Source organism: Sinohyriopsis cumingii, chromosome 14 (assembly GCF_028554795.1).
Source record: "Sinohyriopsis cumingii isolate HCF-2022 chromosome 14, ASM2855479v2, whole genome shotgun sequence".
NCBI lineage: Eukaryota > Metazoa > Mollusca > Bivalvia > Unionida > Unionidae > Sinohyriopsis > Sinohyriopsis cumingii.
The window spans coordinates 96,979,660-97,007,509 of NC_142974.1; the positions used below are offsets into that span (position 1 = coordinate 96,979,660).

Sequence of the window (27,850 nt, forward strand, 5' to 3'; positions counted from 1 at the left end):
TTCAGATCCTTATCAATGGAGGTAAACATGTTTATTTGAATCTGAGGCTTAGACGTCAGTTTCTACTTGGAAATTCCTAAACTTTCCGATAAATTTGAATATTTTATACAGCAGACAGACCTATATCCTGGTTCTATTCTTATGTCTTACCTTTTGTTTAAATGTTGTTTATTTGAACAATTACTCACTCCTGCCTTAACTTCTGACGCGGAATCAGTCTTCTTGTAGTGTTCAATTTGTTTATTTGGGTGGAATAATTTATTCAAAATTATTCACTAGAATAACAAAGTGCTCAATAATTCTTTGGACTAAAATATTAATTTGGAATTATAGGGAATTCAAAAAAGAACATTTTGGATTATGTGATTGTGATACATAAAAAGACTGTTAAAAAGTAGCCACAGTCTGTCTATCTATCTATCTATCTATCTATCTATCTATCTATCTATCTATCTATCTATCTGGGGCCCCGAGTGACCGAGTGGTCTAACGCGCTCTCCGTTACGGATCACTGTCATCTCACCTCTGTCTGCGTGGGTTCGAGTCTCGCATTCAGCCAATATGGGTATGTGACAAAGCTTGTCAGTAGCTTCTCGTGGGTCGGTGGTTCTTTCTGGGGTTTTCCCGGGTTCTTCCTCCACCATTAATACTGGCCGCCATGTATAGATTATCGTGTGCTGAAAAATGGCGTTAAACCCTACAACAACAACAATAACAACAATATCTATCTATCTATCTATTTATCTATCTATCTATCTATCTATCTATCTATCTATCTGTGAAACCAGAACTATTTCGTTTATTTATTATTATTTTGTGTTGCTGTTATCGTTTTGCGATGTTATTTGTTTGTTCGCTTGTTTTTGTTTGAGATTAACTGAATATCCAGGAAACTAAAAAACGCATTACAAGAAGCATTACTAAATGGGTCTTAAGGTAAACAATGTGAACCAACGAACTTGTATCCCTACGCAATCGTCCGTTTACTCACAAACCACAAACATTAATGCATACATACATACATACATACATACATACAATTATGCATACATACATACATACATACATACATACATACATACACATACATACATACATATATACATACATACATACATACATACATACATACATACATACATACATACATACATACGCCTCAACGCAGTGAAGCATATTGGAGATGTGACGGTTAATCGCTGGCTTCTTAAGAGTGTATCCAGCTGGAAGAAAATCTCACAAATAAATATGTCATTATATATATTTTTATTTTTCTATTCCGCTAAATAAGCAAAATTCTCTCCCTTATTTATATATGTTTTTTTTCAGGAGAATTTTATTTTTTAATAAAAAAAAACAAGACAGACAGACGGAGAGACAAATACATGCACGCATATAGACGGACCGACCTACAGACAGACGGAAGGACGGCAAGAATGCGGACAATCAGATAGATAGATAGATACGAAGTTAGGTAATTTGTCAAGTGGCTAGGTAGTTTAGTCTCCATTCACTAGCAGGGTTCGCTATATTTCATTTTTGCATGTCAGAGCATTTTCCCTCACCGTTCAAACAACGGTAGTGGTTCATCAACGATTAACGGCTTTCCGTGAGAAATACTTCCGCGTTCTACATGAGGTTTAAAATCTACCGTCAGATGCACATTCATCACTTTGACATTTGAGATGTATAATGATGAATAGCAAGTGTTCATTGCTTTCTATCCACATGGTCAGTAATGACGCTCGCAGTTGGATCCTTCAGGAGGTTCGTATTTTAATAATATTAGTAGCTCAATTAATATGTCTTGCTTGCGTCAGAAAATTACTTCAAGATGGGCTTTGTGCAGGTAAGTTTGAACTTATTAAATCTAATATCGATTAAAGAGGATTAAATTCTAAGAAAGTTGTGTGTGTGTGTGTGTGTGTGTGTGTGTGTGTGTGTGTGTGCGTGTGTGTTGCAACGAAAAATGATCTGACTTGTGCATGATAAAGTCTAAGACTTTTACTTTTTTAACTGATGTTGCCGTGTGATGCTCATAGCGGAATGTGAAGTTTTATGTATTATTTTTGTATATTATACTTCTCGTAGTGTAAACGGACGGCGGAATGTGAAGTTTTATCTTTTATTTTTGCATATTATACTTCTCGTAGTGTAAACGGACGGCGGAATGTGAAGTTTTATCTTTTATTTTTGCATATTATACTTCTCGTAGTGTAAACGGACAGCGGAATGTGAAGTTTTATGTTTTATTTTTGCATATTATACTTCTCGTAGTGTAAACGGACAGCGGAATGTGAAGTTTTATCTTTTATTTTTGCATATTATACTTCTCGTAGTGTAAACGGACAGCGGAATGTGAAGTTTTATGTTTTACTTTTGCATATTATACTTCTAGTAGTGTAAACGGACAGCGGAATGTGAAGTTTTATGTTTTACTTTTGCATATTATACTTCTCGTAGTGTAAACGGACAGCGGAATGTGAAGTTTTATGTTTTATTTTTGCATATTATACTTCTCGTAGTGTAAACGGACGGCGGAATGTGAAGTTTTATGTTTTACTTTTGTATATTATACTACTATCTATCGACAGTTAAACTCATCCTTGGATATTGATTTCGTCCACATAATCTGTTGTCGGATGGTCGAATAGGTTTCTTTAATAAAAAGTGAATTGAAATATCTGGAACAAGTTGGTCCGATAATCTTGAGTCTTTCATCATGCTTGCTTATCATGGAATTGCTGCAGCATAAATTACATATTGCGGTTCTCAATTTGCAAGAATGTAATCTATAATAAGCCCTTTTTTCTTCACATCTCGTTCTCTTGTTATTTTCGATTTTGTCTGTTGCTGGTTTTTATTACTCTGTTCTATGCTGGCGTCGTCAAAGGCATACTAGTATTATTTATTAAGTGTAATTGTCATTGGTATAACCAACAGTTTCGGGAGATACAGTAAGAATCCATACGAAAAGAATAGTGCAGATAACCGACGTTTTACGGTATCAATGTACCCAACCTGGTTATATGCCTATCCATCCTCGTCCTCCAGTCTGAAAATAGACAAGACGTGAAGATTTATAATTACAATCTTTGCATCACTGCGTTCATCTGCATTATTAAAATCATCATCTTTGATGTAGTCCATTTAATCGTAATAATAGTAGCGGTAATTGTAGTCATAAAAGTTTAGTTTATGTTGCTGTGTGTTTTTGTTATTATGGATGCTTTTGTTATTGTCACAAGATGATGACATTGTTACAAATGTGTTCCAATAATCATCATCATTCACTTTGTCATGGTCATATTTTGTAGCATCATCATCTTCAACATTATTATTATTATTATTATTATTATTATTGCAGACGTCTGGCTCCTTGGTGTGGGCTGCTGATAATTTGTCTTGGGCTCTGGATTTTTTCTTTTTTTCATCTACTGGACTTTACTTTTCCCGAATCTGATAGTGGTTCGGGTTCTGATGTGCCGAAGAAAGTTAATTCTGAAAAGTCCATAATTCTGCACCCTTCGAAAGCTTTGAAGGCGGACAATAAAAGACCAAAGAAAGAAACGTTTTCTTTTAAAAATTTGAAAAAAGCTAGTTCAATACCAAAATCAATTAATTTTCAAGAGATATTTGACTATAAGCTGTATCCAAAATTGGGGGCATATTCTCCACACTGGGATCTTTTGCATCTAGTAAGTTTAAAACAAAGTATTTCATTCTTCTTCATCATCTTCTTCTTCTTCTTCTTCTTATTATTATTATTATTATTATTATTATTATTAGTATTTCTACAGAACTGAACATGGTACAGACGTCTAAGGTATTAGACATTAGAGAAATGTTAAGTCTGCTTTACGCATTGTGATTCGTGTTGTTATATTTAGCTCTACGCCACTATTCAGCAGACAATAGGCTATACAAGTCGATCAGTATAACTTGAGGCAGCGCCTGGAACAATCCAGGGTAGCGCCACCGACCCAAAGAAAGATACTGAGATACTGGCAACCTTTCTCGCATGCCCACATTGGCTGAGACCGAGAACACACACACACACACACACACAGATTCAACAGTGTTAATCAAAACTTAAACAGCATGTTAAAATTCGTGCCAGACATATACAGGAGATTGTATACAAACATGCAAATCATTTTATACGATGGACTGGTTTTAATTTATCTAACAATTCAAGATTTGACCCCAAAAATGAATATTGTTATCTGTTGATTTGGCTCCAGAAAGACTCGGTTTCATTAATCCAGTCAGGGGCGTCCTCAGGTTTTTGGGGGCGGGGGCAGACATGTAAATGTCACCTACTAAGTTTTATGGACATATCCCAAAACATGCTTAGAGGTGTAGGTAGTGGAGGAGGGCAAGTGCCCCTTCCCTCTTGTCACTGTGTACTGACTAATGGGAATCGAATCGAATGTTGTAGATGGAAAGAGGCTTTGTTGCATCTTTCACTCCTCCTGATCTAACGAAATTGGGGGGAAATTGTCCTTTTCGAATATGTTTGGGAAGGAAAGGTTAAAAATAATATAAACGCCTCTCTTCTAATGATCACTATTCACGAACGAAGACGAACACATTTTATGGATGGAAAAGGGATGTGACAAACTTCAAAAGATTTTATATGGTCTATTTAACCACATGAGACTGACGTTTTATTAATAAAGTACCTTGCATTATCTGACAACACGTAATCATCTTATCTGTACTATAAATTAGCACAAGGAGTGCAAGCGTGACCCCAGCCTCCGCTCGATTCGACTTCTGTCACGCGTCTTTTATCGCTTCAAAATCGCCAAAGACTGAAATGCTAAACGTATCCAATCAAAATACAGTAACGTACCAAAGCATATCACTCGGACTGCCATCGGATGCATCTAATCCGGCGAATAAACCTTTATTTTCACCATTACGGTCACAAAGTCTTACTATAGTAAATCATCGGGCGGAAGAAGCCAATTTCACTAGTTCCACCATGCATTACATTAGCGTTAGGATCTAATACTCGTACCGATCTCGGAGCAGAGTCTATGTTATCATTCAGGGGCAGGGGCCAGGTTTATGTACACATTTAATTCCGCATTTAGCGACCTAGTATAAAAAATCATACAAAATCAAATACACAAGTGAGGTCAAAAAGGTTCATATTTTTGGATACCTATATTAAAACAAAACATAAGAATATTCTCGACTTGACCAGAGAAGTCAATGGCAGTTCATAGCAGAAGAAGTTTGTGCACCCCAACCCCAATTTTCATGTCCGAAGGTCATTTTTGAAACCTTGTGATGCTCACAGTGCAAACACAAGCCCTTTTCCTAGATGACAGTTCTGCAAAACTAGGTGTACTAAACAGGCAGATGCAATTGAAAATAGTTTTCATCCAAGCCGTTTTATAGATATTCTACCAGTCCAAAATCCATGTGTTTACTGCTATGGGAGGCTAGCTCTTCTTCCTTTCTTCGTTAAGAAATTTGCCAGGGGCCAATTTACGAAACTGGACCCTCCCACCTTTAATACTACGGAATCCAGCATCCGTCTAGACTTTAATATTTGTTATTGTGATGATGTCATCAACCGTCATTTATACTATCCTAACTTTAATTAGATATTTCTGTTCAGGAAATTTATATAAAATTATCATGTGATACAATCTTAAATAAAAGCAAGTTAAACATTTTATTTTGTGAAATTAACTGCAAAGTGTTATTCGTCCCGTAGCAGAATAGGCTACTTCCGCATGATGGAGTACTGTATAAAGACTTTGTGACCGTATATGCTGAATTTAAATTACGGTTAACAAAATTTGAAAACGTTTCTGTCATTTCGCGGAGGGGGGGGGGTCTATATTTGCTGGTATACTTGTAAGCGAATACATTTTTAAGGTCACTCAGTTTTCATTATCAGTCGATATACATTACCATTGCTGCAATAAATCAGCGTCTATCAGATATAATTGCAATTTCCGTTCCAAGAAATATAAAACATTCGACGAAATAATGACAAACACAATGTATTTATATCATCAATTAGATTTTTTCTCGATTAAATACTTACAAAGAGACTTGAAGGCAGACTATAGGAATCTTATTTAAAATTTCTGTAGGTAAATTAAGATATCAAACATTCACAGATCTTTTATTGATTTTATTTCCAGGGACCATTTGAACTCATCAAAGGCAGCAAAAATCCATGCTGGTTTAATAACGAACATTTTGTTGTATGTTTGCCTTACTTTTACGTGATTGGTGCGCCAAAATGCGGTACAACTGATCTGTTTGCAAAAATTTCGGTGCATCCTGAATTTATATCACCTATCGTCAAAGAACCTGAATGGATTTCCTACGACAGATTTGGTAAGTGCATGTACACACAATACGCATCGCAGCTACTCTTCAATACCGTCTTTTGACACTGAAAGGTACAGAACTTACTCGCCAAACTGAAAATTACAATTCAGATCGACTGAAGAGATTTCAGAAAATTATAAATTTCAAAAATATTACTGAACAATACTCAAAGCGGTCGAACAATATTATCTTTTACGATGCTTATAAACAGAAACTTCTACAAATATTAACAGATATACACAGATTCTTTATCCAGGTAATGCAGGCAGCCGGCCCATCATGCAATAGCATACACAAGTCTTTTTAGTATCATAAGCCAATTACACCATACAAAATACAGAATTAATCTAGAAATGTTTTCTTTTTCAAATGTGGTGAACTAATTTCAAAACACATTGAATAACATATGGACTTTTGCTAGTATCGATTTCACACACACACACACACACACACACACACACACACTGTCCTATAAATAAGTTCATGCATTCGTATATCTCTATATTTCCAGAATACCTGACATCAGACTTATCCATTTATGTAAGCAACTTTGCTCCGATAGCATATAATATACAGCGAGGATACAAAGATGGGCAATACAAAGGGGTACAGTTCGTCACAGGTAATTTTTCATTCGTGACAACTCTGTTGATGTAGCATTATCAGAAAACTTTAGTAACCACACCTAGGAACAGGGCCTTGAAATGACAAATTTCACTTCCAAACTAGTCCACTTAATAACATATACAGAACTCATTTGATTGATAAGGATGCTGCATTTGTTTGTGTTTAATTACGCAGTGTGTATTTATAAAGAAGTTCCCACTGTCAATAAACCCCATTGACTTCTGTAGTATTAGGCCTTTTTAAATTGTTACAACTCTATGGTCTTAAATAAAGTGACAGAAAAGAGTGAAAACCAACAATTTTTGTACAGTTCAGCAAATAATTGATTTCCTAGAATACAAAGTGAACATTGAAAAAGAACGAAAACTATTGTGAATTAAATCCCTAATGGTCCTAAAATTTCAATCACAAGTACACAAGTATAGAGTATTCCGAATGCATTCCAGTGGTGTACCGAATGAACTCCAATCTTGAATGTGCTGATATGCCAGTAGACTGAAGCAGTGTTGATGTGCCAACAGTCTTCATATATCACAGTGATATAATCAAAAATGTCTCTAAATGAATCACAATAATTCCAACATATTGATTTAGTCCTAAAATAAAAGAACACTTTATAATTTCAAAGGATAATTTACAAAAATAAATCCTCTCAAATATTAAATGAAACACGACTTAAAGGCTGATTCAAATAGACAGATGTTAAAATAGGAATGAGTAATTCTAATACAAACAACCCTAATATAAAAGCCTTAGACACAATAAGAGGACCATGATGCGGATCAAAAGTTCATTTCTGGAACCAGTTCTAAGTTGTCAACAAGATCAGGTCTATTACTTTTAAAAAAATGGCAAACATCAGGTACACAAGGATTTCCTGAGAGGAAAAACAGTGTCCTGAACTCAAATCTAAGTAAACATGTTTACCTACAAGTAATAATAATCTTAAAATATAATCTACAAATATAGACAAAAATTAACTATCTAATACGTTCTTGACAAAAAAAAAGACGTTAGTCAGGTAGGCCCGAACTCCTACCCTAAGTTATAAACAAAAGTCAATCACACAATACACATTAAACATACATAATAAAATGCTCTTCGACTTGCATAGGTACATGATAGTTCAGAGTTGGTGAGGTGTGAGAGCTTATTTGTAAGGGAAATTATACTAATTTAAACATATATATAATTCTTACCATATGTATTTTAAATTCTGAATATTACTCACATTTGATAATTTCAATTTATTTAACCGTTTTGATCCGCTTTATTAGGGCTGTTTACTAGGATAAATTTTTGGTATTCCTGTTATCTGTCTCATTAAATTAAAACAAGTTATATAAAAATATAGCTATGCAAATAAAAGCAATGTCATCAACAAAAATGCCATGCAATGTTTGGAAGTGGGAACTTCTTTGTCATCAAAATGTTGTTCGTTCAGCAAAAGTAGGCATGAGTTTACACTTCTTCCAAGTAGAAAATTATGTTTAAGATCGACTTCTTCAGACCAGTTACCGAACGAAGATGTTTTAAATTAAATCATACAAAACTTTGAACCTTGTGTTCTTAAGTCAAAAGACAGAGTAGAAGTATGCAAATAGCAGTAAGTCAAACGAGATCATGGAAGTATGCATCTAGCAGTAAGCCAAAAGACAGCATGGAAGTATGCAACTAGCAGTAAGCCGAACGACAGCATGGAAGTATGCAACTAGCAGTAAGCCAAACGACAGCATGGAAGTATGCAACTAGCAGTAAGCCGAACGACAGCATGGAAGTATGCAACTAGCAGTAAGCCGAACGACAGCATGGAAGTATGCAACTAACAGTAAGCCAAACGACAGAATGGAATTATACAAGTAGCTGAGAGAACGGAAACATATACTAAAACAGCTGAATCGATTAACACTGTCAATACCATAGTTTATAAGTACCTGTGTTCCATTTAACTTTTGTTGTTGAAATATGTTAAAATGAACTTCGTTCCTTCAAAAATCTTCGTCGCTGTATCTGACATCATCCTTGCAAAATAGGATGCCACATGACATAATGAAACTAATTCCAGTCTACATGGAACACCGGAAGAGTATGCCCCTCACGTGTATGTTCGTGACATGATACACTGACCCCCTGTCGTATTCCTATTGACCGGGTCATGGTACCAAAGCTAATCTTGGGTAGGAAGCCAGAGTGCGGATGGGAGTGTGCTTTAATGCATTAAGAGAACTTAAGCCATGTACAAGAATACATTCTCCCCCTTTTCTCGTTAATATTTTCCCACCTAAATTTCACTGATTTTGGTATAACTTTTTTTTTTTAAAAATACCTTCAAACGAAATAGACTGTTCTGTAAGTCATGTAAATATAATCGCAATAATGCCGAAAAGGGAAAATTTAAAATAAAAATAGAAAGCAGCATTAAAACTTGACAAGAAAATGCCTTGCCTTGAGTCTGTTATATTTTACGTGATGATAAAGCTCTCGTGTTTTTGGAAAGGTAGCTATCAAGTTTGAAGAAATAAAAAGCTCAAACTCCAGAACATGGCATATGACACTATGATTTGTTGTGTCCCATTATCCCTTAACAAAAATACCAGAGCCTTCTGTAAAGATAAATTGTAACTTACGAACATATCCCTATTAAAACTGCAGAAGACCGATAGAAATACATAAGGAAACTATATAGTACCTATCACAAATGTGTATGTGAGGATAACTGTACAAACAGCTTAGCGTTTTGTGGCCGCTTGCCTGAGGGAAATATGCATATTGCGGAAGATGTCATACAGGTGAAATTAATTATAAGATCTGGCCGTTTACATGCTCCTCAAATCCATTTGTAATTCGTGTTGGTGGCAGATTGAATATAATCTTGTGCAATATGGAAATCGTCCAAAGTTATATGTTTTCCTCTTAGATAACACTTTATATTTATTACGTGTCCACCATGTTTAACAGAAGAGACTCAATAATAAATAAGTAAATATCTGTCTGAAATTTCAAACGAACGCATAAGAACGTGACGTAAACAAGATATTAGAATAGATAACAGTAAAATGAACCTCAAGAATAATGTAGCAATTTTCATCTTTGTTACTTCTAGTTATCATCACGTCGTTTTGCGACTCTATGGTTTTAAACTATGCAACAGAGAGAAATAAAAATCAGCAGGTTTAGGAAATTTTAACAAACAGTTTATTTCCTTAGAAAGATACTTGCGGTATTGTATTAAATCCCAAATAATCCTAAATGTTCTGTCACAAGTCCAGAAGGATGAATTTCAATATTATTGAATGTCTTGACGTACAAAGAATCTTGAACATGCTGATGTACCAATAGTCTTTAAATATCACAGTGCTATTATCCAGGATGTTTTTGAATGAATCCTCAATAATCCCAAAGTAAAATGTTAGTCCAAAACGTTAATGAACACTTTGTAATTCCAATGGATAATTTTAATAAATATTTCCTCTCAAATTACATCTGAACACAACAGTAAATAATTCCACAGACTGAACTTAAAACAGGAATGAATAATTGTTTACTTAGTTCTTCATATACATACTGGCCTATGGCATAACAAAATGCCCAGTAAAATTCATTAAAATATTTCAACAACTTTTCTCTCAGAACATTCTAAGATCGTATTCAAAGCTATGTCTTGAACTCAAATTCAAGTATAAAAGAAATTTGAAAACGAAAAAGGAGGACACTAGTCAGGTAGGCCACAATTATACCCTCAATCACGGACAAAGGTCAAGCGCACACAGTTAACAAAATATGCATAACAGGGGATACACGCGCGTTTTTTCTGTCTTTCGACTGTGCCCATATTTGATATGAATATTTCATTAATATTGTGTGATAGAGAATCGAGGTTTTGTCTACCTGAGGACTTCAGAATGTTTTGGAAGCGAACTTGACAATATTTTGGAATTTTCAAGTAGCTTTTCAGAAAATGCTATTGCAGCATATGTCAAGTGGGGATGTATATAAAGAAGTTTATGGGTTTTTTTTATAAATAAAGTGTTCATTCCTATTTAATATCAGTCTTTGGGGCCCATTGATCAGACCTTATAGTTCAGTTAAAATTTGAGAGAAATCTTTTATTTAAATTATTAATTGCAATTGCAAAGTGTTCATTGACACTTTGGACTATTTGCGCTATTTTGGGATCATTGTGAAATAATTCAAAGACATTCTGATTACAAATCTTACATTGTTGTGGCACATCAGGACATTCAGGACTGCTGAAATTCATTCGGAACATTTTGTGCCTTTGGACTTGTGATAGGACATTTAAGATTACTTTGGATTTAATTCACAATAGTGTAAGTGATTTTCGAATCGTCACTTTTTATTCTTGAGAAATAAGTTAGTCGTTGATTCTTTCTGTTACATAGTTCATAACCCTACAATCTTAACATAATATGAATTGCTCATACGTGACTTGAAGTTGACTCAACCCTGGAGTTCTATACTGAAAGGTTGTCTGAGCGTCATCTCTAACGAAAAACGTGCGCAGAGCAGATAAAATGTGATATAATAACAAATGTCTCTGGCTTTAACAATAACTTTTTTCGAACCTAACTTTCACTTTATTCATTTGATGATGATGACGACGACAATGACGACGATGTTGATCAGATAGTGATAGTTATCTTTAGCTTAAAGTACATATTATTTGATTATCATATATATTTGCTTGTATAAGTAGGATATAGTATTCATTAGGTATTTATAATTTAGGTGACTTCAGTCCTACAACAATGTGGCAGAATGATAACTGGCCGTGGTTGCCGGGCAACGCAAATGTACGAGAACCCAACGTTACGAATGCTGATTACGTGAAGCATCTAAACCCAAACGTAAAAATCATCGCTATTTTAAGAAATCCAACGGACAGGTAGGAAATTTCATAGGAGGTTCATAGTCATCAATTTATTTTCTTCCAAGATTTGTGCATTAATGATGAGATAACGCATGTGATTAACAAAGAAAATCTTGTTGATGTTGGATGTGGTTCTCTATTTTATAACTAATAATGCGATCTAGGTTGCTATATCACGTCGCGTTGTCAGTATTCAGACCACCAGAAGGCGTCATCAAGATCAAGATCGAATTACCATAAAAATTATATTTTTGTCATTTGCATATCAATTTTCATATAATTTAATAAATTCACTGAAAAATAAACTACTTAACATTCCAACTTTTCTAATACGAACTTTATCCTAAATATTGATTAGGTGATATGCGCATGAATATCGCAGTTTATGACTGAAACAACAGTTACTCATTTCCAAAAGAGCCAGTGTAAGTCACACAAATTGTAAGACATATGGGGGCAGCACACCCTTGTATGTGATTTACACTTATTGTGCAGATCTCAGATTTTGTATCTTGGAAGATCTCAACAGCTAAATGACTGAAATGTTGGGGTTTTTTAAGGGGAGATGCGGTGGCTCAGTGGTTATCGCGCTGGGCTCATTACCGAAAGAATGCGTGCTCGAATCCCACAAAAAGACCAGTCTGGGTCAGCTACCTTGGTGTGTCCTTGGACAAGGTGCTTAACTCAAGTTGCCTTGTCAGCTTACGGCATACGTTGTAACTATGACACATACAATTGACCGCAAAGTTTTAAATGTGGTTCAACAAGCCTTCTGCAGGGACTGCACAAAGTTTTTTAATTGTTCATGTTATCTTAAAAACCATTGCGGCAACTGGCTTATATCAAGGGTTATGTGTCATATGGCCAAGTAGTTATGAGTGTTAACACCTCTTAGCCCCATCCCAACATATATAGTTGGTTAGGACTTAGAAGTGGCACCCTGGTATTTTTTTTTCTCCAAATAGTGTTGTGCTTTGGGTCTCCCTGTCCATCCACCATTGTGTTATAAATGTTTGTGTCTTCAAAACTAATAAAGATAATAATTATAATTTGGCAGGGTTGCTCTTTGTTTTGTTCGTCATATATTTCAAGTTTGTTTATCCCATTAAAGTCTGGAAATATGTACTGTCTTCCCTTTGCCTGGGTTGGCAGTGGGCCTGATTTCCATTTTCCGCACTTGAATTTTAGGAAAGTACTAGCCCCCACGAGGGTTATGTAACCCCTGAGGTAGCTTTCTTCCCTTTATGTTACTCATATAGTTGTACATTGGTGACTCTGCCAGAGTCAAATTGTCCAATGTGTGTTGCTAGTGGTGTATATGTTGCAAATTGTCCCCGTTTGTTTGTATGGACGGCATTATCTAGATCCAATTCTATATGGCTTTGTTCCTTATCTACGTCTTATCATTTTTTGAAAAGGCTCTGCCGTTTTATCCAAATTTATAAATGAATAAGATGTCTAAAATGCGTTGTTTTTCTGTTTGTGAGTGCGTGTTGCTTGTTTCTATCTGATGCCGTAGCATAATGTTATTTTGTTGATTAGGTGTCCTGTAAGTTCAGGATATTTTGTGTCTTAGCACTTACTTGTTTGATAGGATTTAAATCTTCCATCACATATTTTGGCTGGAAACATCCTTGTGAGGGCTTTTATTCATTTTTAAATTGAGTGTCTGTTTTAATTATTACGTATTTTACATATAGTTGTATGAATCGGTACCTTGGCACATCTAGTACAAAAAAGGAATGGAAATTTTCCATCACGCGGACGTGATGGAAAACATCCTTTTTGAGTATAATTTTCTCAGTGTAGTATTTGGCAATAGCTGAGTTATTGTTGTTTAAACAATTAGAGCGAGTGTGTTTCTTATTTTTCTTATGCCTTAGCATAAAGTTATATTTGGGTTATGTAAGTATCTTGATTACTTCAAATCATTAAATGGTTAGAAATATCTTGTTCAATTTTGTTGTAATTCTATCTTATTTGTTACATTTTCCATTTAGTTTCAATATGTGGTACATTAGCACCTCATGTACAAAAACGAATTGAAATTTGTCATCACGCGGACGTGATGGAAAACATCCTTAGAGATTTTTTTGTCCTTTTGTTGAAATCTTAGTTCTTCAAAAGATCTTTGGCAATTAATAATGATTGAAGTCATGTTGCTTTCTTAGTTCTTCATAAGACCTTTGGTAATAAGTAATAGTTGAAGACCATTTGGCCATAGTTGTGTAATATGAAGGTTGTTCTTCAGCAGAAGTTTTAATAGGTACTATGTCAAATTTGTATTGCTAAGTCTAGTACTTCATGCTTGGAAGTTTCGTTTTGTATGGTACCTTAGTACTCATACTTTTTAAAGAAATGTTTTGTTGTAGTTGTGTGTCTTTGATCAATTATTTTTATTTTGGTACAGGGTGGGCCCTGGATCATCTCCTTAGAGAGCCAGTAAGGCTTAGATCCCGGCCCACCCTGTAATTCTCTGTATATATATAAAATCATGTCAGAATCATGGTCTTCGTATGTCTGAAGTCTGTACCGGTAATAGTCCCCATTTCATTGGAAAGTTGTGAAAGTTTTAAGAAGATTTACCGCTCTTTAATGTTGCAGAATTTTTCTTGTTTTCGTATCAAAGGCATTATGTGACATGAGATAATTTCCATTATCAACAGCATTATGTGACCTGAGATAATTTCTAGTATCAATAGCTATATGTGTCATGAAATAATTTCTAGTATCAACAGCGATATGGGACATGAAATAATTTCTAGTATCAACAGCGATATGGGACATGATATAATTTCTAGTATCAACAGCGTTATGAGACCTGAGATAAGTTCTAGTACCCTACCTCTCTTTAGTGATCTTCATATATACTGTTAGGAAATAATTACCAGGATATGTTTGAAATAAATCTCTTACAAGAAACAAATTTTGTGTGCATAAAAAGTTTTCATCAGACACATTCATTCAAATCATATTGTATTAGCTCTTTCATCAATAATAAATAAATAAATAGATAAATAAATAAATAAATAAATAAAATGTTTCTGTATGATTTTGTAAAAATATGCAATAAAAAAATGTAGTATTGTCAATCGATATACTTGGATCCTCTTCCAAAATTGCTGTCACTCATTACGTTATCTTTATATGAATTGAATTCCATGTATTCTATGGTTTGATAGAGCTTCTCTTGGTTGAAATGAATCTTGTATTCTGTATTGGGTACACTAATTTAGAAATTTAAGCCCAAAATTTGTGTATTTTTTCTAACTCTGTAGAGTATGCGCATCTGCGGGGGGGGGGGGGGGGGGGGCTTTTTTAAACCCCAGTGCTAGACCACTATAAACTGATACACTTCAGACATCGTAGCGATATGACTCAAAAATTGTTAAAGCAACATTAAAAATCAAAATCACACACACACACAAACACACACACACACCTTATTGTAGGTTTATATCTAGTGTGTGTAGTAGAACGAATACATATTAAAGATGAGCCTTTCGTCTCAAACAGCAAACTGAGTATGTCTGAACATAATATGAATTCAGTTGTCGGGTCAGTTTTGTGCTTTAAAATTCAACAGGTATACTAACAATGAAAGGAAATTAGAAATATAATGTAACTTGAAGATCCTAATCGTGTTTAATGTGTTTATAATATAAAAGTGTTGATTCAGCTTGTTTGCTTATTTCTATCAGGAAACAAAACCCAAGTTACAAGAAATTAGAGCAAATTGCGTCATTGAAATGTCATTAGGTCGTAAACAACTTATCATTTAGGTATATTAGTGACATGTCATTAGGTCTTAGCCAACTTATTATTTAGGTCTATTAGAGACATGTCATTAGGTCTTAGTCAACTTATTATTTAGGTATATTAGTTATATGTCATTAGGTCTTAGTCAACTTACTATTTAGGTCTATTAGAGACATGTCATTAGGTCTTAGTCAACTTATTATTTAGGTATATTAGTTATATGTCATTAGGTCTTAGTCAACTTACTATTTAGGTCTATTAGTGACATGTCATTAGGTCTTTGCCAACTTATCAATTAGGTATATTAGTGACATGTCATTAGGTCTTAGTCAACTTATTATTCAGGTATATTTGTGACTAACCCCGAGTTCCACTCTATATACGTGCAATATGTCGTCGCATGTTACGCTTTGTGACTATGTTTAATGACCGATCAGTGGATATTCAAGCAGGAAACAAATACATCACTGCTGACAGTGTAAGCATTTTCAAATTAATGATTGGGACAGAACATCAATCACATTATTTCTTTGCCGAAACAATCTTATATCTGTCAACTCACTCTTTAGTTTAACATTCATAAAAAAATATAGAACGTTTATGAAAAGATGGTTATTCGTGTCCTATTAAAAGTCAGAAACGTCTGAGGCTGGCGATCTGGTTAGGTACTGTATGGATAGTCGTTGTGTGGTATGGATAGGCGTTGTGTGGGAAGCTGTTATTATAGTATTTTGTTTTTAGCTAGCAAACATTGGAATGAAACATACTAGCATCCCACTTTCCCACTCCAGTAATTAATCTAGGATTCAAAACACGACTTAATGCAGTAATGGGGATGTTTTCAAACGCTTGTTTCATATAATTTTCTGAATATTTTGTGTCACTATGGCATTTTTGTGTTGTATTTAAAGGAAAGAAATTACGCCATACAAAGAAAAGTCTTATCTTTACAAAATGGCATTAATTTTTTTTAAATTTCTTTTCTTTTGTTATAATAAAATTGGTTTTATTGTTGTCGTTTTACTATATATTTTAATGTGGTTGTTTGTATTCTTTTCATCTTTCTTTCGTTTGTCTTTTCAGGATTGTTTGGTAGTTCATTTGTAGCAATAAAAAAAATATCAAAGAATAATTGTGATTTATTATGGGACGCATGCGTGTAAAGTTTGGATTGGGATGTATACCATTGCATTTTCAATTTCGTAGTGTGATAAGATGATACCGATTTATATTACATATTGTTTAATATGGCTGCCATTACTTCACAGAGCTATTAATTAATTTTATATACGTATATAAGGCCGATAAGTAAATATGCTGTATCTATTAATGTCATCCAAATGAGCATCACTGAGTTTAAATATGCAGGAAATTCCCATGTATTACATAAGTCTTTGGCAATCATGCATGATGGATGGACTCCGAGAAGGCATTTTACCTGATGAAAATCTTATGCTAATAACACGTCAGCTGTATTAAATCAAAGTTTATTCATATTCATAATTGTTGTGAAATAAATGATTATAATTAGACGGTAGTCCTATGATATACAACTTAAAGTTCACAGATGACTCATGGTCTTTGTCAGGTAGGCAGACTCAATTTTTATCTTCCTTTTCCTCCTTTATCCATCAGTCTGACAATGTTAATATTTCGTTAACTAAATACGTGTATGCAGTTAGTTCAAAATGTACTGGCATGTGTTACATACAAAACTGATTATATAAATCAGAAAAAGCACTTAATTAGATAAAACAGTGATTTCTTTTTAAAATAACAAAGCCAAACCAAATCGAGTTTAGTGACAAACATAACCTAAACATTAGTTTTACTGAGTCGTTATACTTCACTGTCATCAATACACTGATTACGATATCAGCAATACACTGATTACGATATCAGCAATACACTGATTACGATATCAGCAATACACTGATTACGATATCAGCAATACACTGATTACGATATCAGCAATACACTGATTACGATATCAGCAATACACTGATTACGATATCAGCAATTAACAAAGGTGAGGGATGAGAGTGCTGTTCTAATACAACCGCATTAATTATGAATGAAGTAATCATTTTATTAAACTAACTGACTAATACATTGACAAAACAGGTAATTATTTATTAATGGAATATATGTATGTATGTATGTATGTATGTATGTATGTATGTATGTATTTCATGTTAGCTTCTTGCTGTAATGAATTTGTACAGCAACACGCATTGTGCGTCTCCTTTCCATGACAGGATAAAGTCACAACCCTACAATGGTCCATTACACGCATTATGTGTCTCCTTTCAATGAAAGGATAAAATCACAACCCTACTATGGTCCATTACACGCATTATGTGTCTCCTTCTGTTTCCGGAAAAAGTTTGCTCATAAATATCACAAATGCAGCTATAGTTGTATTAATACATGTCAATTATAAGCACTCACGCCCTCCACCCCCACCCCTACATTAATCACTTAACAAGAGACCTAAGGGAAGGGAGTCAACCTGAGGAGGGGAGGTGCTTTCTTTTCCGATTAAGTACTTTAGATGAGTTCAGTGGTAGAATAAACAGACCTGTTATATGCTCATGTTTTTTTTCTCCATTAACTTTACATCGTGCAGTACATGTATTTGTTTCCATACTGCAAGGATTCATATTGCATGATACGTGTATCTAAAAAAAATTGTACCGTGTGTTAGGAACTACTTTGATTGTAAATAAACAGTGTAGGCTCGTATTTTGGTACAATATTTGGATTTACGATAGCAATAGACGCCATTCACATCGTGTTCTTAGATGTGGCCTTTCAAACAAAGAGCATGCAAGTGACATGGTATAATATATTTCTTCTTTAGCTGGTAATAAGAATGGCAATAAATAAGCTTACATTTTGGCATCTTGAATTTCCTCAAAAATGTACAGTCTTAGTCAGTTCTGCAGATCGGAATTACATGGCAAATGTCATGGATTCCAAACCTTGATACCCACCGCAAAATGTCGTGAGAGCGACGAAGATCAAAGGTCACTAGGGGGTGCTATGTGCGCATTAATATTGTTACTGTGCATTGATGAATCTACGGTTGTGTATTTATTTTGGAGTACAGCATAAATTCATTTACTTTGTTTCTTGTAATGTTTTCTTTTTATTATTAAGCCTTAGGTAGAAAAACAAAATTACTGCATTTCTTTGGAATAATATGTACTCGGGTTTTTTTGGTATAATACTGCACTGAGAAGGGCGTGCAGTATTACTCAGAAAAAAAAAGAAAAAAGACTCATTCAGCGGCTTAACACGACTTTAGTTTGGTCTCATTATAACTACGTCACCGATGCGTACCACTGGAGTTGACAAAAGTTTTCGCAATGGCTGTTAAAGAGTTCTTATACTAAAGCTTATCATTGTTTTTACCTTTTCGATTTTTTCAGTGTTTATGAATGGGGGCTTTTTCCTGTTCAGCTACATAAACAGCAATTTCAAACTAATATTTTTTACGTATTTGTAAAATTACTAATGTTCACTATGTTGGAAAAATCATGACTCTTGGTATGGGCTTGAAATTCAATGTGTAGTGAAATGTAACTCTTTGTATGGGCTTCAAATTCACTGTGTAGGGAAAATCATGACTCTTAGTTTGGGCTATAAAATCACAGCGTAGGAAATGTCATGACTCTTGGTACTGGGTTTCAAATTCACTGCGTAGGGGAAAAAACTTAGCTCACAGTGTGGACTTCAGATTCACATCTCTTTGTAGGGAAAATTCATTAATGTTGTTATGGGCTTCAGATTCACTGATTCACAGCTTTATTTCATTTTGTTAAGAGTTTATCAGGAACATTGTGATATTTTAAGTTGGAATTATCCACACAATACAAGGTATGAAAAACGCCAAATCGGACGTTAGTCTCTTCAAGTCAACGGTAACAGTTGGGAAAATATGTTTGTATCATCAGTTATTGACTCGGCCGAATTGCTGTGGTACAGGTACCTTCCTCCCAAATCTGAATTTGGAAATTTCGGACTTATTACTTCAAATTTGCGGTCTCACTATAATTAAACTCTAGGGGCTATGTGTTTTAAATTGTGCACGTATCTTTGGACACTGTATATTAGTGTAACTATTTTCAAAGTTCAACGTCGGACAACGCGCAAGAGAACTAACTGTATAATCAAGCAATATATTACATTCATGCTGTGCGGTACTTTTGTAGTTTTTTTCTTTTCTCAATCATTATTTAAAAATATCCGAGACAAAAAATAAACCGTTTAAACATTTTCTTACAGCATGCTGATGGAAAAAACACCTTTTAATTATTTAATATGTCTATCGAAAAATATATAAATATATCGTGTTTAACGTTATGTCCGATATCACGATAAACTATTTTATTTTGCAAGGGTTTCTTCCCGTTAAAATAGTTCCATAAACAGATGTGCTCATGGCTTGTTAAATGCCTTTTCTGTTGTTTTTTTTATATACCTTTCCACAATAAAGGCAATGTTATATGTCTTGCAAAAGTAAGTACTATATTTCAGTTGTTTTTACACATTACCGACCTACACAATACTTTTTTTCTTTCGTAGTTATGATTATGTTGGATGTTGTAATTTTCTCCAAATTTGTGTTTTACGTATATTGCCTTGCGCAACCCATCCATTTAAGTGTATTTAAATTAGCACTTAATAAATATAACTTGTCGAATATATTTCATATTATACCCAGGAATTGCCTATTACAACGACTGTCACTTCCGGCCGATCAGAAAACGCGGAGTTCTGCTTGCTCTCTATATTGGTCTGCTTGCACACATTCCTGTCTACACTCAAGAATTTAGTATGAGACCCAGTATTTTTTATTTTAAGTTACAATCAGGAAATTAGTATGTGGTCCAGGAACTCGATGGTAATTCTGTGTTTGGAAAAAAAAATGCCCTCGGTTAATTTTCGTAATGCTTCAATTTGACCCAGTGTCAAATATTTGCCAGTGTTATTTCCAGGATTAAGAAATTCAACGTACTTAACAACAGGAAAAAACAATAAAAGGATGTGGAACCGTGACAAAAAAAAAGATTTTATCAAACACACTTTTGAATTTTCGGACAAATTCAAAGGTCTATTTCTCTTGCACTTTTAGTTAACCACTATATGTGCTCTAAAGGGAAAAGAAAAACGACGAGTTAAAGAAACCAATGCTTTATTGAGTAGCCTGTATTTGGATGAGGCAACATGCTACAGACAGGAAATTATTATATAATTCTTTAAATTTTGCAAGTCAACATTGGAAATTTTCCATAATTGTAGTGTAATATGTGTTTGACCCCGTGTTTAAATATTGTGCATATTCGTAAAGCGTTCGTTTCGGCGGTATAATAAGGGAGGGACTCTTAACAAAATGAAATAATAACTCATTGAGATTAGGGATTTCTCGAGTTGCATGCCTTTCAAAATCAGGCTCGTTAGTGCATATTAGTATAGTATGCACCATTACAAACAACCAGTCGGTTGAGCAAATTTTACACTTTAATCTGAAAACTGCGTTTATTACAACAAGTAGTAAAGGACTCGTCCTTCACATTTGATAACAGAACTGGTTATATATATATATATATATATATATATATATATATATATATATATATATATATATACATATATATGAGAGAGAGATAATGTAATGGTATAATATTTTAATTGTACGGATTGCTACTTAAAGTGGGTTTGCGTGCAGACTAAAGGACTCAACTTTCCAAAGGAGAAAACTGTTCATGTTAATGTAAATTACATTAGTTTGGAATATGAAAATAAAGTGCCAGAGCCATTCAAGAATGATATGACATTTTCAGACTTTTTTCGGATTACCTCCACTTCCGAAATCAGTATGCAACGGCATCCGTAGAAGATTTCCATCAATGGGCAAGCCTTGCTGTTGAGGTCTTCAAGGGTTGTTTAGAGAGTAAGAAATCAGCACGGGAATGTGCTTATAACGAGGAGGTGGCGTCACGAACGGTAAGGAAGATAAAAGGGAAAAGAAAGAAAGAAAGAAAGAAAGAAAGAAATATAGAAGAAAGATTAGGATTTTTTTAAAAAAAAGTTATTTCTACATTTTTTTAGAAATAATAGTCAGGATCGGATGACAAGCAATGCCAACGGTATCCTTCAAACGTTTCTTTTGGAGGATAATATTGATACTGATAAAATGCAATGCCAACAGGAACCCGTGGAAAATTATGATATAATAATGACAAGCAATGTATATGTGTGCCCTTCAAAATATGGTATATAAAGATTACAACCAATGCCTACAAGCAAACTTAAAATTTTATTATATAACATTTCTATTGGAATTGGGACATTTTTAAAACCATGTAGCATTATAAAAACAGTAACGCATTGCCATATATGTGATGTTAGTACTAGATTCGAATTATTGTTATTATTATTATTATTGACAGGGGATGCATCTGCGAATTGGCCTATACGCTATTTACCTGCGGGATTGGCTAAAAGTTATTCCCACCAAAAATATGCTTATACTCCGACTTGAAGACCACGAAAAGCAACCACAGAAAACGATGAAGGCTATTTTTAATTTTCTTGGTTTAAGTATGATATTCCAATGGCTCTTGGGTGTCTTTATATCTGCTTTTGTTTGTACCTTTTTTAACCTGCCTATTTGTCTGGATGGCCGCCTGGTTGAGCATATGACAATGACATGCATACTTACATACCTGAATACATACATACATACAAATTTCCAAAGACTTCTATATAACTTCAGTTGTAAATTAGAAAGCTTGACGTGTCCATCCTATACATAAATTTTACTCTAATCAATGCAAGACCGCAGATCTCACAACTTTGCAATTTCAGTCGACTCCGCTTATATGCATAGCCTCCGGACCGGACCCAAGCTATGCATATAAACGGAGGATGCATTTAAGCGGAATTCATGCATATTTACAATGAAAAACGAGACCATATTTTCGCTATGCACTTAAGCAATCTGTGCAATTAAGCGATATGCATTTAAATGGAGCCTGCTGTATATATCAGCCGCACATGTGCGTGGATTCTCTTCATCAGGTTTCCGTACCGTCAGCAGTTCACGCCATTGAAACTATACAAATATCCCCTAACACGGAACTATTTTTACTATGCCACCTTATGCCAGTCAGTTCATGGTTTCAAGGCACATTACGCAAGTCAAACTGCTTCACATTTGCCACCATGGCGACATAAACGGTATCTGCCGAGTCCCTTCTTGTTAATTCCTTTGTGTAATTTGCCGGTTTCCTATCATAAATACTGTCACTGCAGTCACACCACCAATGTACTTTAGATTTTAATAAGGACTATGGAACGACAGGGACATTCATGCGGCTCTGACCTGATTTAACTAAAACGTGAACCATGGCATCATGGAAACTCACTAACACTTCACTTATTGACGTTTGCTCCTAGTAATTGGCTAATTATTTCGGGCAATATTTCCATTGCACCGAATTCCAATAATCAGACAAGTAATAAAAAAAGCTAAGAATTCCTTAAAACGGGGCACTATAACAAAATGCGCATGCTCCAAATTTAGTAAAATAAATACATACATACATACATACATACATACATACATACATACATGTACGTGTATGTATGCATTGCATGTTACTTGAAGGGTCAGACGATGTGACTGTAAAAAAAAAACTCTCTCTCTCTCTCTCTCTCTCTGATACATATAATATATATTTATCCAGATTTTAGTATATGGAGTACGGAGGCAGCTTAAGAAACACAAATGCTCTATGTAAGCCATCAGGATAATAATCATACACTGAATAGTCATCTTAGTGGGCTCTCTATATTAGTTCTGTATGTCTGTCAGTTTGTATATCTATCTCAAATATATATACACCGTCAAATGCATGCTCACACACAAACAGTTGTAAACTTTTTGCCCCTTTAATTTCAGAAACCGACAAAAAACTTGTATCACGAATTTCGAAGCAGATGAAAGCAAATGGTAAAGAAGAAATGCGTTCATACAGATCTTCCTTAGGACCGATGCTTCCGAAAACTAGAAAAATCCTGGATGACTTTTACAAACCGTTCAACATTGATTTGGCGCAGTTATTGAATGACGATAAATTTAACTACTAGAGCAATGCAATATGGGAGTGATAACATTTGTCTTTGCTAATATAAATGATTTTGCTTTTATTTCACATTATTTGCGTTTTTTAAATGCACGAATGAATATCATGTGGAGAATACGCTAAAATAAATGCGTCTTCTCATGCGACAATGTCAAGGAAAGGGAAGGAGATTTTACATTAGCACCGGTTGTAACTTCAACGAGTCTTCAAGAGCACATGCTGCAGTTTGCTTAAAAGTATACACCCATCAAATTTTGCCTCGGGATAAGTGGAACGTGCAGATAATTTGACCTCTATAACCCAAAAGACTAATAAATTCACATAACAATGATATCCCAAATATGTTTATTCTTTACTAACGTTCACTGAAGATTCTGATAAAGATCATTTATTTGTTTATAATTTACATATTGCCTAAATGACAGATGCTGATAATCGGCTACAAGCAATGAATATGACAATCGTTTACAATTCTCTCGGAAGCTTCAGCTGGAATATAATCAGATGACCATACCATGAATGTGAGAAGAAAAAAAACACAATCGAAATAAAATGTTTTCACAAATATGTAACTATATGTGATTTGTTTTTCCCATAAATAATCGTGTATTAGTAGGTTAAAGCTCCCCAAATAAATTATTCTCTCTCTCTCTCTCTCTCTCTCTCTCTCTCTCTCTCGTACCCAGCTTCAAGTATCCCTCTTCATAAGCATGCATGCATTGTATTATAAATTCCTTTCTGACAGAACAAATAGTTCATGAAACTTGCAACCATTGCTCGGTCTTTCAATCGTTCATTCTTTCTGTCATTTTATTTATCTAGTTAAAGTTTATTTCAATAGATTTTCAAAACTATTCCCCTGTTGATGAAATTTGAAATTTGCAATGGCATTAATCTTAAACCCATATTATGTCATGTGTCAATTACCACAAAAATATGGGAATCTAGGAATTTGTAATCAATTCAGAAGAAATTTGGAGATTTTCTCTGTTTGTATTGTGAGGTTGGGAAGCGGGGTTGTCCTCACACAAAAGTCTCTGTTGGGCTTTAATTTTATGCCAAATATGTACATCACAAAAATGTTCTAAAAGTTGTAAAGATAAAAAGCAAATACTTACAATATGAATCATTAATTATTTTATGATGCTGCTCCTTCCTTTCCTAAACGTGCAGACGTGAAACTTTTCATTCCGTGGAAAAATGCTTAGCTTAGTTTATGTTCAAAATCAAATGTTGGATAAGTCCCAACAGTCTATAACACTATATTTCTCTGTTCTAACAATCGAATATACTAATTCTCTCTGTTCTAACAATCGAATGTACTAATTCTCTCTGTTCTAACAATCGAATGTATTAATTCTCTCTGTTCTAACACTCGAATGTACTAATTCTCTCTGTTCTAACAATCGAATGTACTAATTCTCTCTGTTCTAACAATCGAATGTATTAATTCTCTCTGTTCTAACACTCGAATGTACTAATTCTCTCTGTTCTAACAATCGAATGTATTAATTCTCTCTGTTCTAACAATCGAATGTATTAATTCTCTCTGTTCTAACAATCGAATGTACTAATTCTCTCTGTTCTAACATTCGAATGTACTAATTATCTCTGTTCTAACAATCGAATGTATTAATTCTCTCTGTTCTAACAATCGAATGTACTAATTCTCTCTGTTCTAACAATCGAATGTATTAATTCTCTCTGTTCTAACAATCGAATGTACTAATTCTCTCTGTTCTAACATTCGAATGTACTAATTATCTCTGTTCTAACAATCGAATGTACTAATTATCTCTGTTCTAACAATCGAATGTACTAATTCTCTCTGTTCTAACAATCGAATGTATTAATTCTCTCTGTTCTAACAATCGAATGTACTAATTCTCTCTGTTCTAACATTCGAATGTACTAATTCTCTCTGTTCTAACAATCGAATGTACTAATTATCTCTGTTCTAACAATCGAATGTACTAATTATCTCTGTTCTAACACTCGAATGTACTAATTCTCTCTGTTCTAACAATCGAATGTATTAATTCTCTCTGTTCAAACAATCGAATGTACTAATTCTCTCTGTTCTAACAATCGAATATACTAATTCTCTCTGTTCTAACAATCGAATGTACTAATTCTCTCTGTTCTAACAATCGAATGTACTAATTATCTCTGTTCTAACAATCGAATGTACTAATTCTCTCTGTTCTAGCAATCGAATGTATTAATTATCTCTGTTCTAACAATCGAATGTACTAATTCTCTCTGTTCTAACAATCGAATTTACTAATTCTCTCTGTTTAACAATCGAATGTACTAATTCTCTCTGTTCTAACAATCGAATGTACTCTCTCTGTTCTAACAATCGAATGTACTAATTATCTCTGTTCTAACAATCGAATGTATTAATTCTCTCTGTTCTAACACTTGAATGTACTAATTCTCTTTGTTCTAACAATGTAGGATACTAAATCTTGTGGTCATTTTTTTTCTTCTGCCACTGCTCAGTTTAACAAAGGCAGGTAACATCGGTTGTTTTTACGTAGCACAAACCAGTTTGTTTTATCAAAGCTAAACCCAAATATTATTAAGTGAAAATAAATAAAGAGAATGTGGCAGTATTAGAATAAGGTAGATTAAATTACACATCATAGTCTATCAGCATTAGGGCCAGTAATTTTTACCCTTTAACATATTTCCATCTCACAAAACTATTCTCTCAAAATGCACACATTAGATGACAGAAACAAAATGTTGGTGCTTGGTGGACACTTTCCTGTAGGGACTCGTGATATGAATCAAGAGAACGCAGATATGAATGGGAACAGATTATATGATCTATTCGATTTTACAAAATCTTACACAGTACAAAAGTACCATTTCAACCTGGGTTTGCATTTCAACATCTACAGCAGGTTGCAGTATCGTCGGAAACACTCGATAGTTTATATGGCTTTCTTCAGCAACACAGTGACCAGCCATGAGCCACATAGATACATCTCTGTCTTGATTAGAACTGTATGCATCCAAATACTGAGGTAGCTTTTAAGCTTAAAATTTGACCGGGGCTAATTAACTTTGGCGGGCTACCATAATGCTAATATTCACCCAGGCAGTAAAGTTAATAACCTTAAAGCCTTCTTATATAAAGTTCAGTAAACATTTTTTTGTTGTTGAAATTATATGCAGACATGTTGTTAAAATGTTTCGACGGTAACGGGGTCACTGCTTTCCTAGCATCATTGAGATTCTCGCGGGTTCCCGATTGAAAACTGTTCATAGAAACTGACTGGAAAAGGTCTATGTGGGGTAGAGTGCTGATATACGAGTTTAAGAAAACCTGTCAACCATTATTTTTCTACTATCGACTTTTATTGTCGTGAAGCTATCATTTGTTGAAAAGCCTTGTATCGACTATCCAGCCGAGGGTACATGGAAGAGAAAACCATTATCATGTAAGGGATTAAACCCAGGACTGTTGAGATACACGAAACAAGTGAATTTGCATTGTACCATCCATTTCCAGTACGGAATACATTTTTGTAAAATTATATCAAGGCTCGATTCTTTACTGGGGTGGGGAAGGAGGAAACACTGAACATAGGTAAGTATGGTTCTTGGACATGAAGATATGTGATTAATTATGGTCATATAAAGATACAACTATTTGTGTTGATAGCAGGTGTTTTTATTCAACTTGTCACTACAAACACAACACAATTATAGACCCCGCTAGTGACTTCATACGCAAATATTCTTGTTCTTACTTACAGTCTCTCCACACCACACTCCACTCAGAAAACAAGGCGCTATTATTTCTATTATGTTTGTTGAAATGATTTTGCAGTAATAGAATTAAAACAATAAATATGACCCATAATGACAACAGCTGCACTGGGTCCAGTATATTGCAGATTCTAAGCATGGAAGACTGCCACGGAACCCGTAATCCACCCACATGCCTTGGTTAACTTCCCACATCGATCAGTAGACCGTGAAAAAGAGAAACAAAGAAAAATAGAAAAACAAACAAAAACAACTCTTATTTATTACTCTA

At 34.4% G+C, this 27,850-nt stretch overlaps 1 protein-coding gene across 3 annotated transcripts; it reads left to right on the forward strand.

The window, feature by feature from the left end:
- Positions 1-1,612: 1,612 nt before the first annotated feature.
- LOC149784446 (carbohydrate sulfotransferase 15-like) lies at positions 1,613-24,363 on the forward strand. 3 transcript variants are annotated; one of them, XM_089932519.1, is made up of 8 exons: positions 1,613-1,767; positions 3,368-3,698; positions 6,171-6,369; positions 6,875-6,985; positions 11,740-11,896; positions 21,490-21,652; positions 22,099-22,249; positions 23,613-24,363. In XM_089932519.1, exons 1-8 carry the CDS (start codon positions 1,739-1,741, stop codon positions 23,798-23,800), a joined length of 1,329 nt encoding a protein of 442 aa, XP_089788645.1. In that variant the 5' UTR covers positions 1,613-1,738; the 3' UTR covers positions 23,801-24,363. The 3 variants fall into 3 exon arrangements, with proteins under 3 accessions (XP_089788645.1, XP_089788644.1, XP_089788646.1); XM_089932518.1 differs by having other exon boundaries at positions 1,751-1,849; XM_089932520.1 differs by lacking the exon at positions 22,099-22,249 and having other exon boundaries at positions 1,751-1,849; positions 23,613-23,860.
- The last annotated feature ends 3,487 nt before the right edge of the window (positions 24,364-27,850 follow it).

Bases quoted from the DNA above. Each gene is read 5' to 3' on its own strand.
- LOC149784446 (XM_089932518.1), top strand. From the start codon at position 1,803: ATGTCTTGCTTGCGTCAGAAAATTACTTCAAGATGGGCTTTGTGCAG. The intron at 1,850-3,367 runs GTAAGTTTGAAC...TTATTATTGCAG, and splicing joins TCAAGATGGGCTTTGTGCAG to ACGTCTGGCTCCTTGGTGTG. The intron at 6,370-6,874 runs GTAAGTGCATGT...CTATATTTCCAG, and splicing joins GATTTCCTACGACAGATTTG to AATACCTGACATCAGACTTA.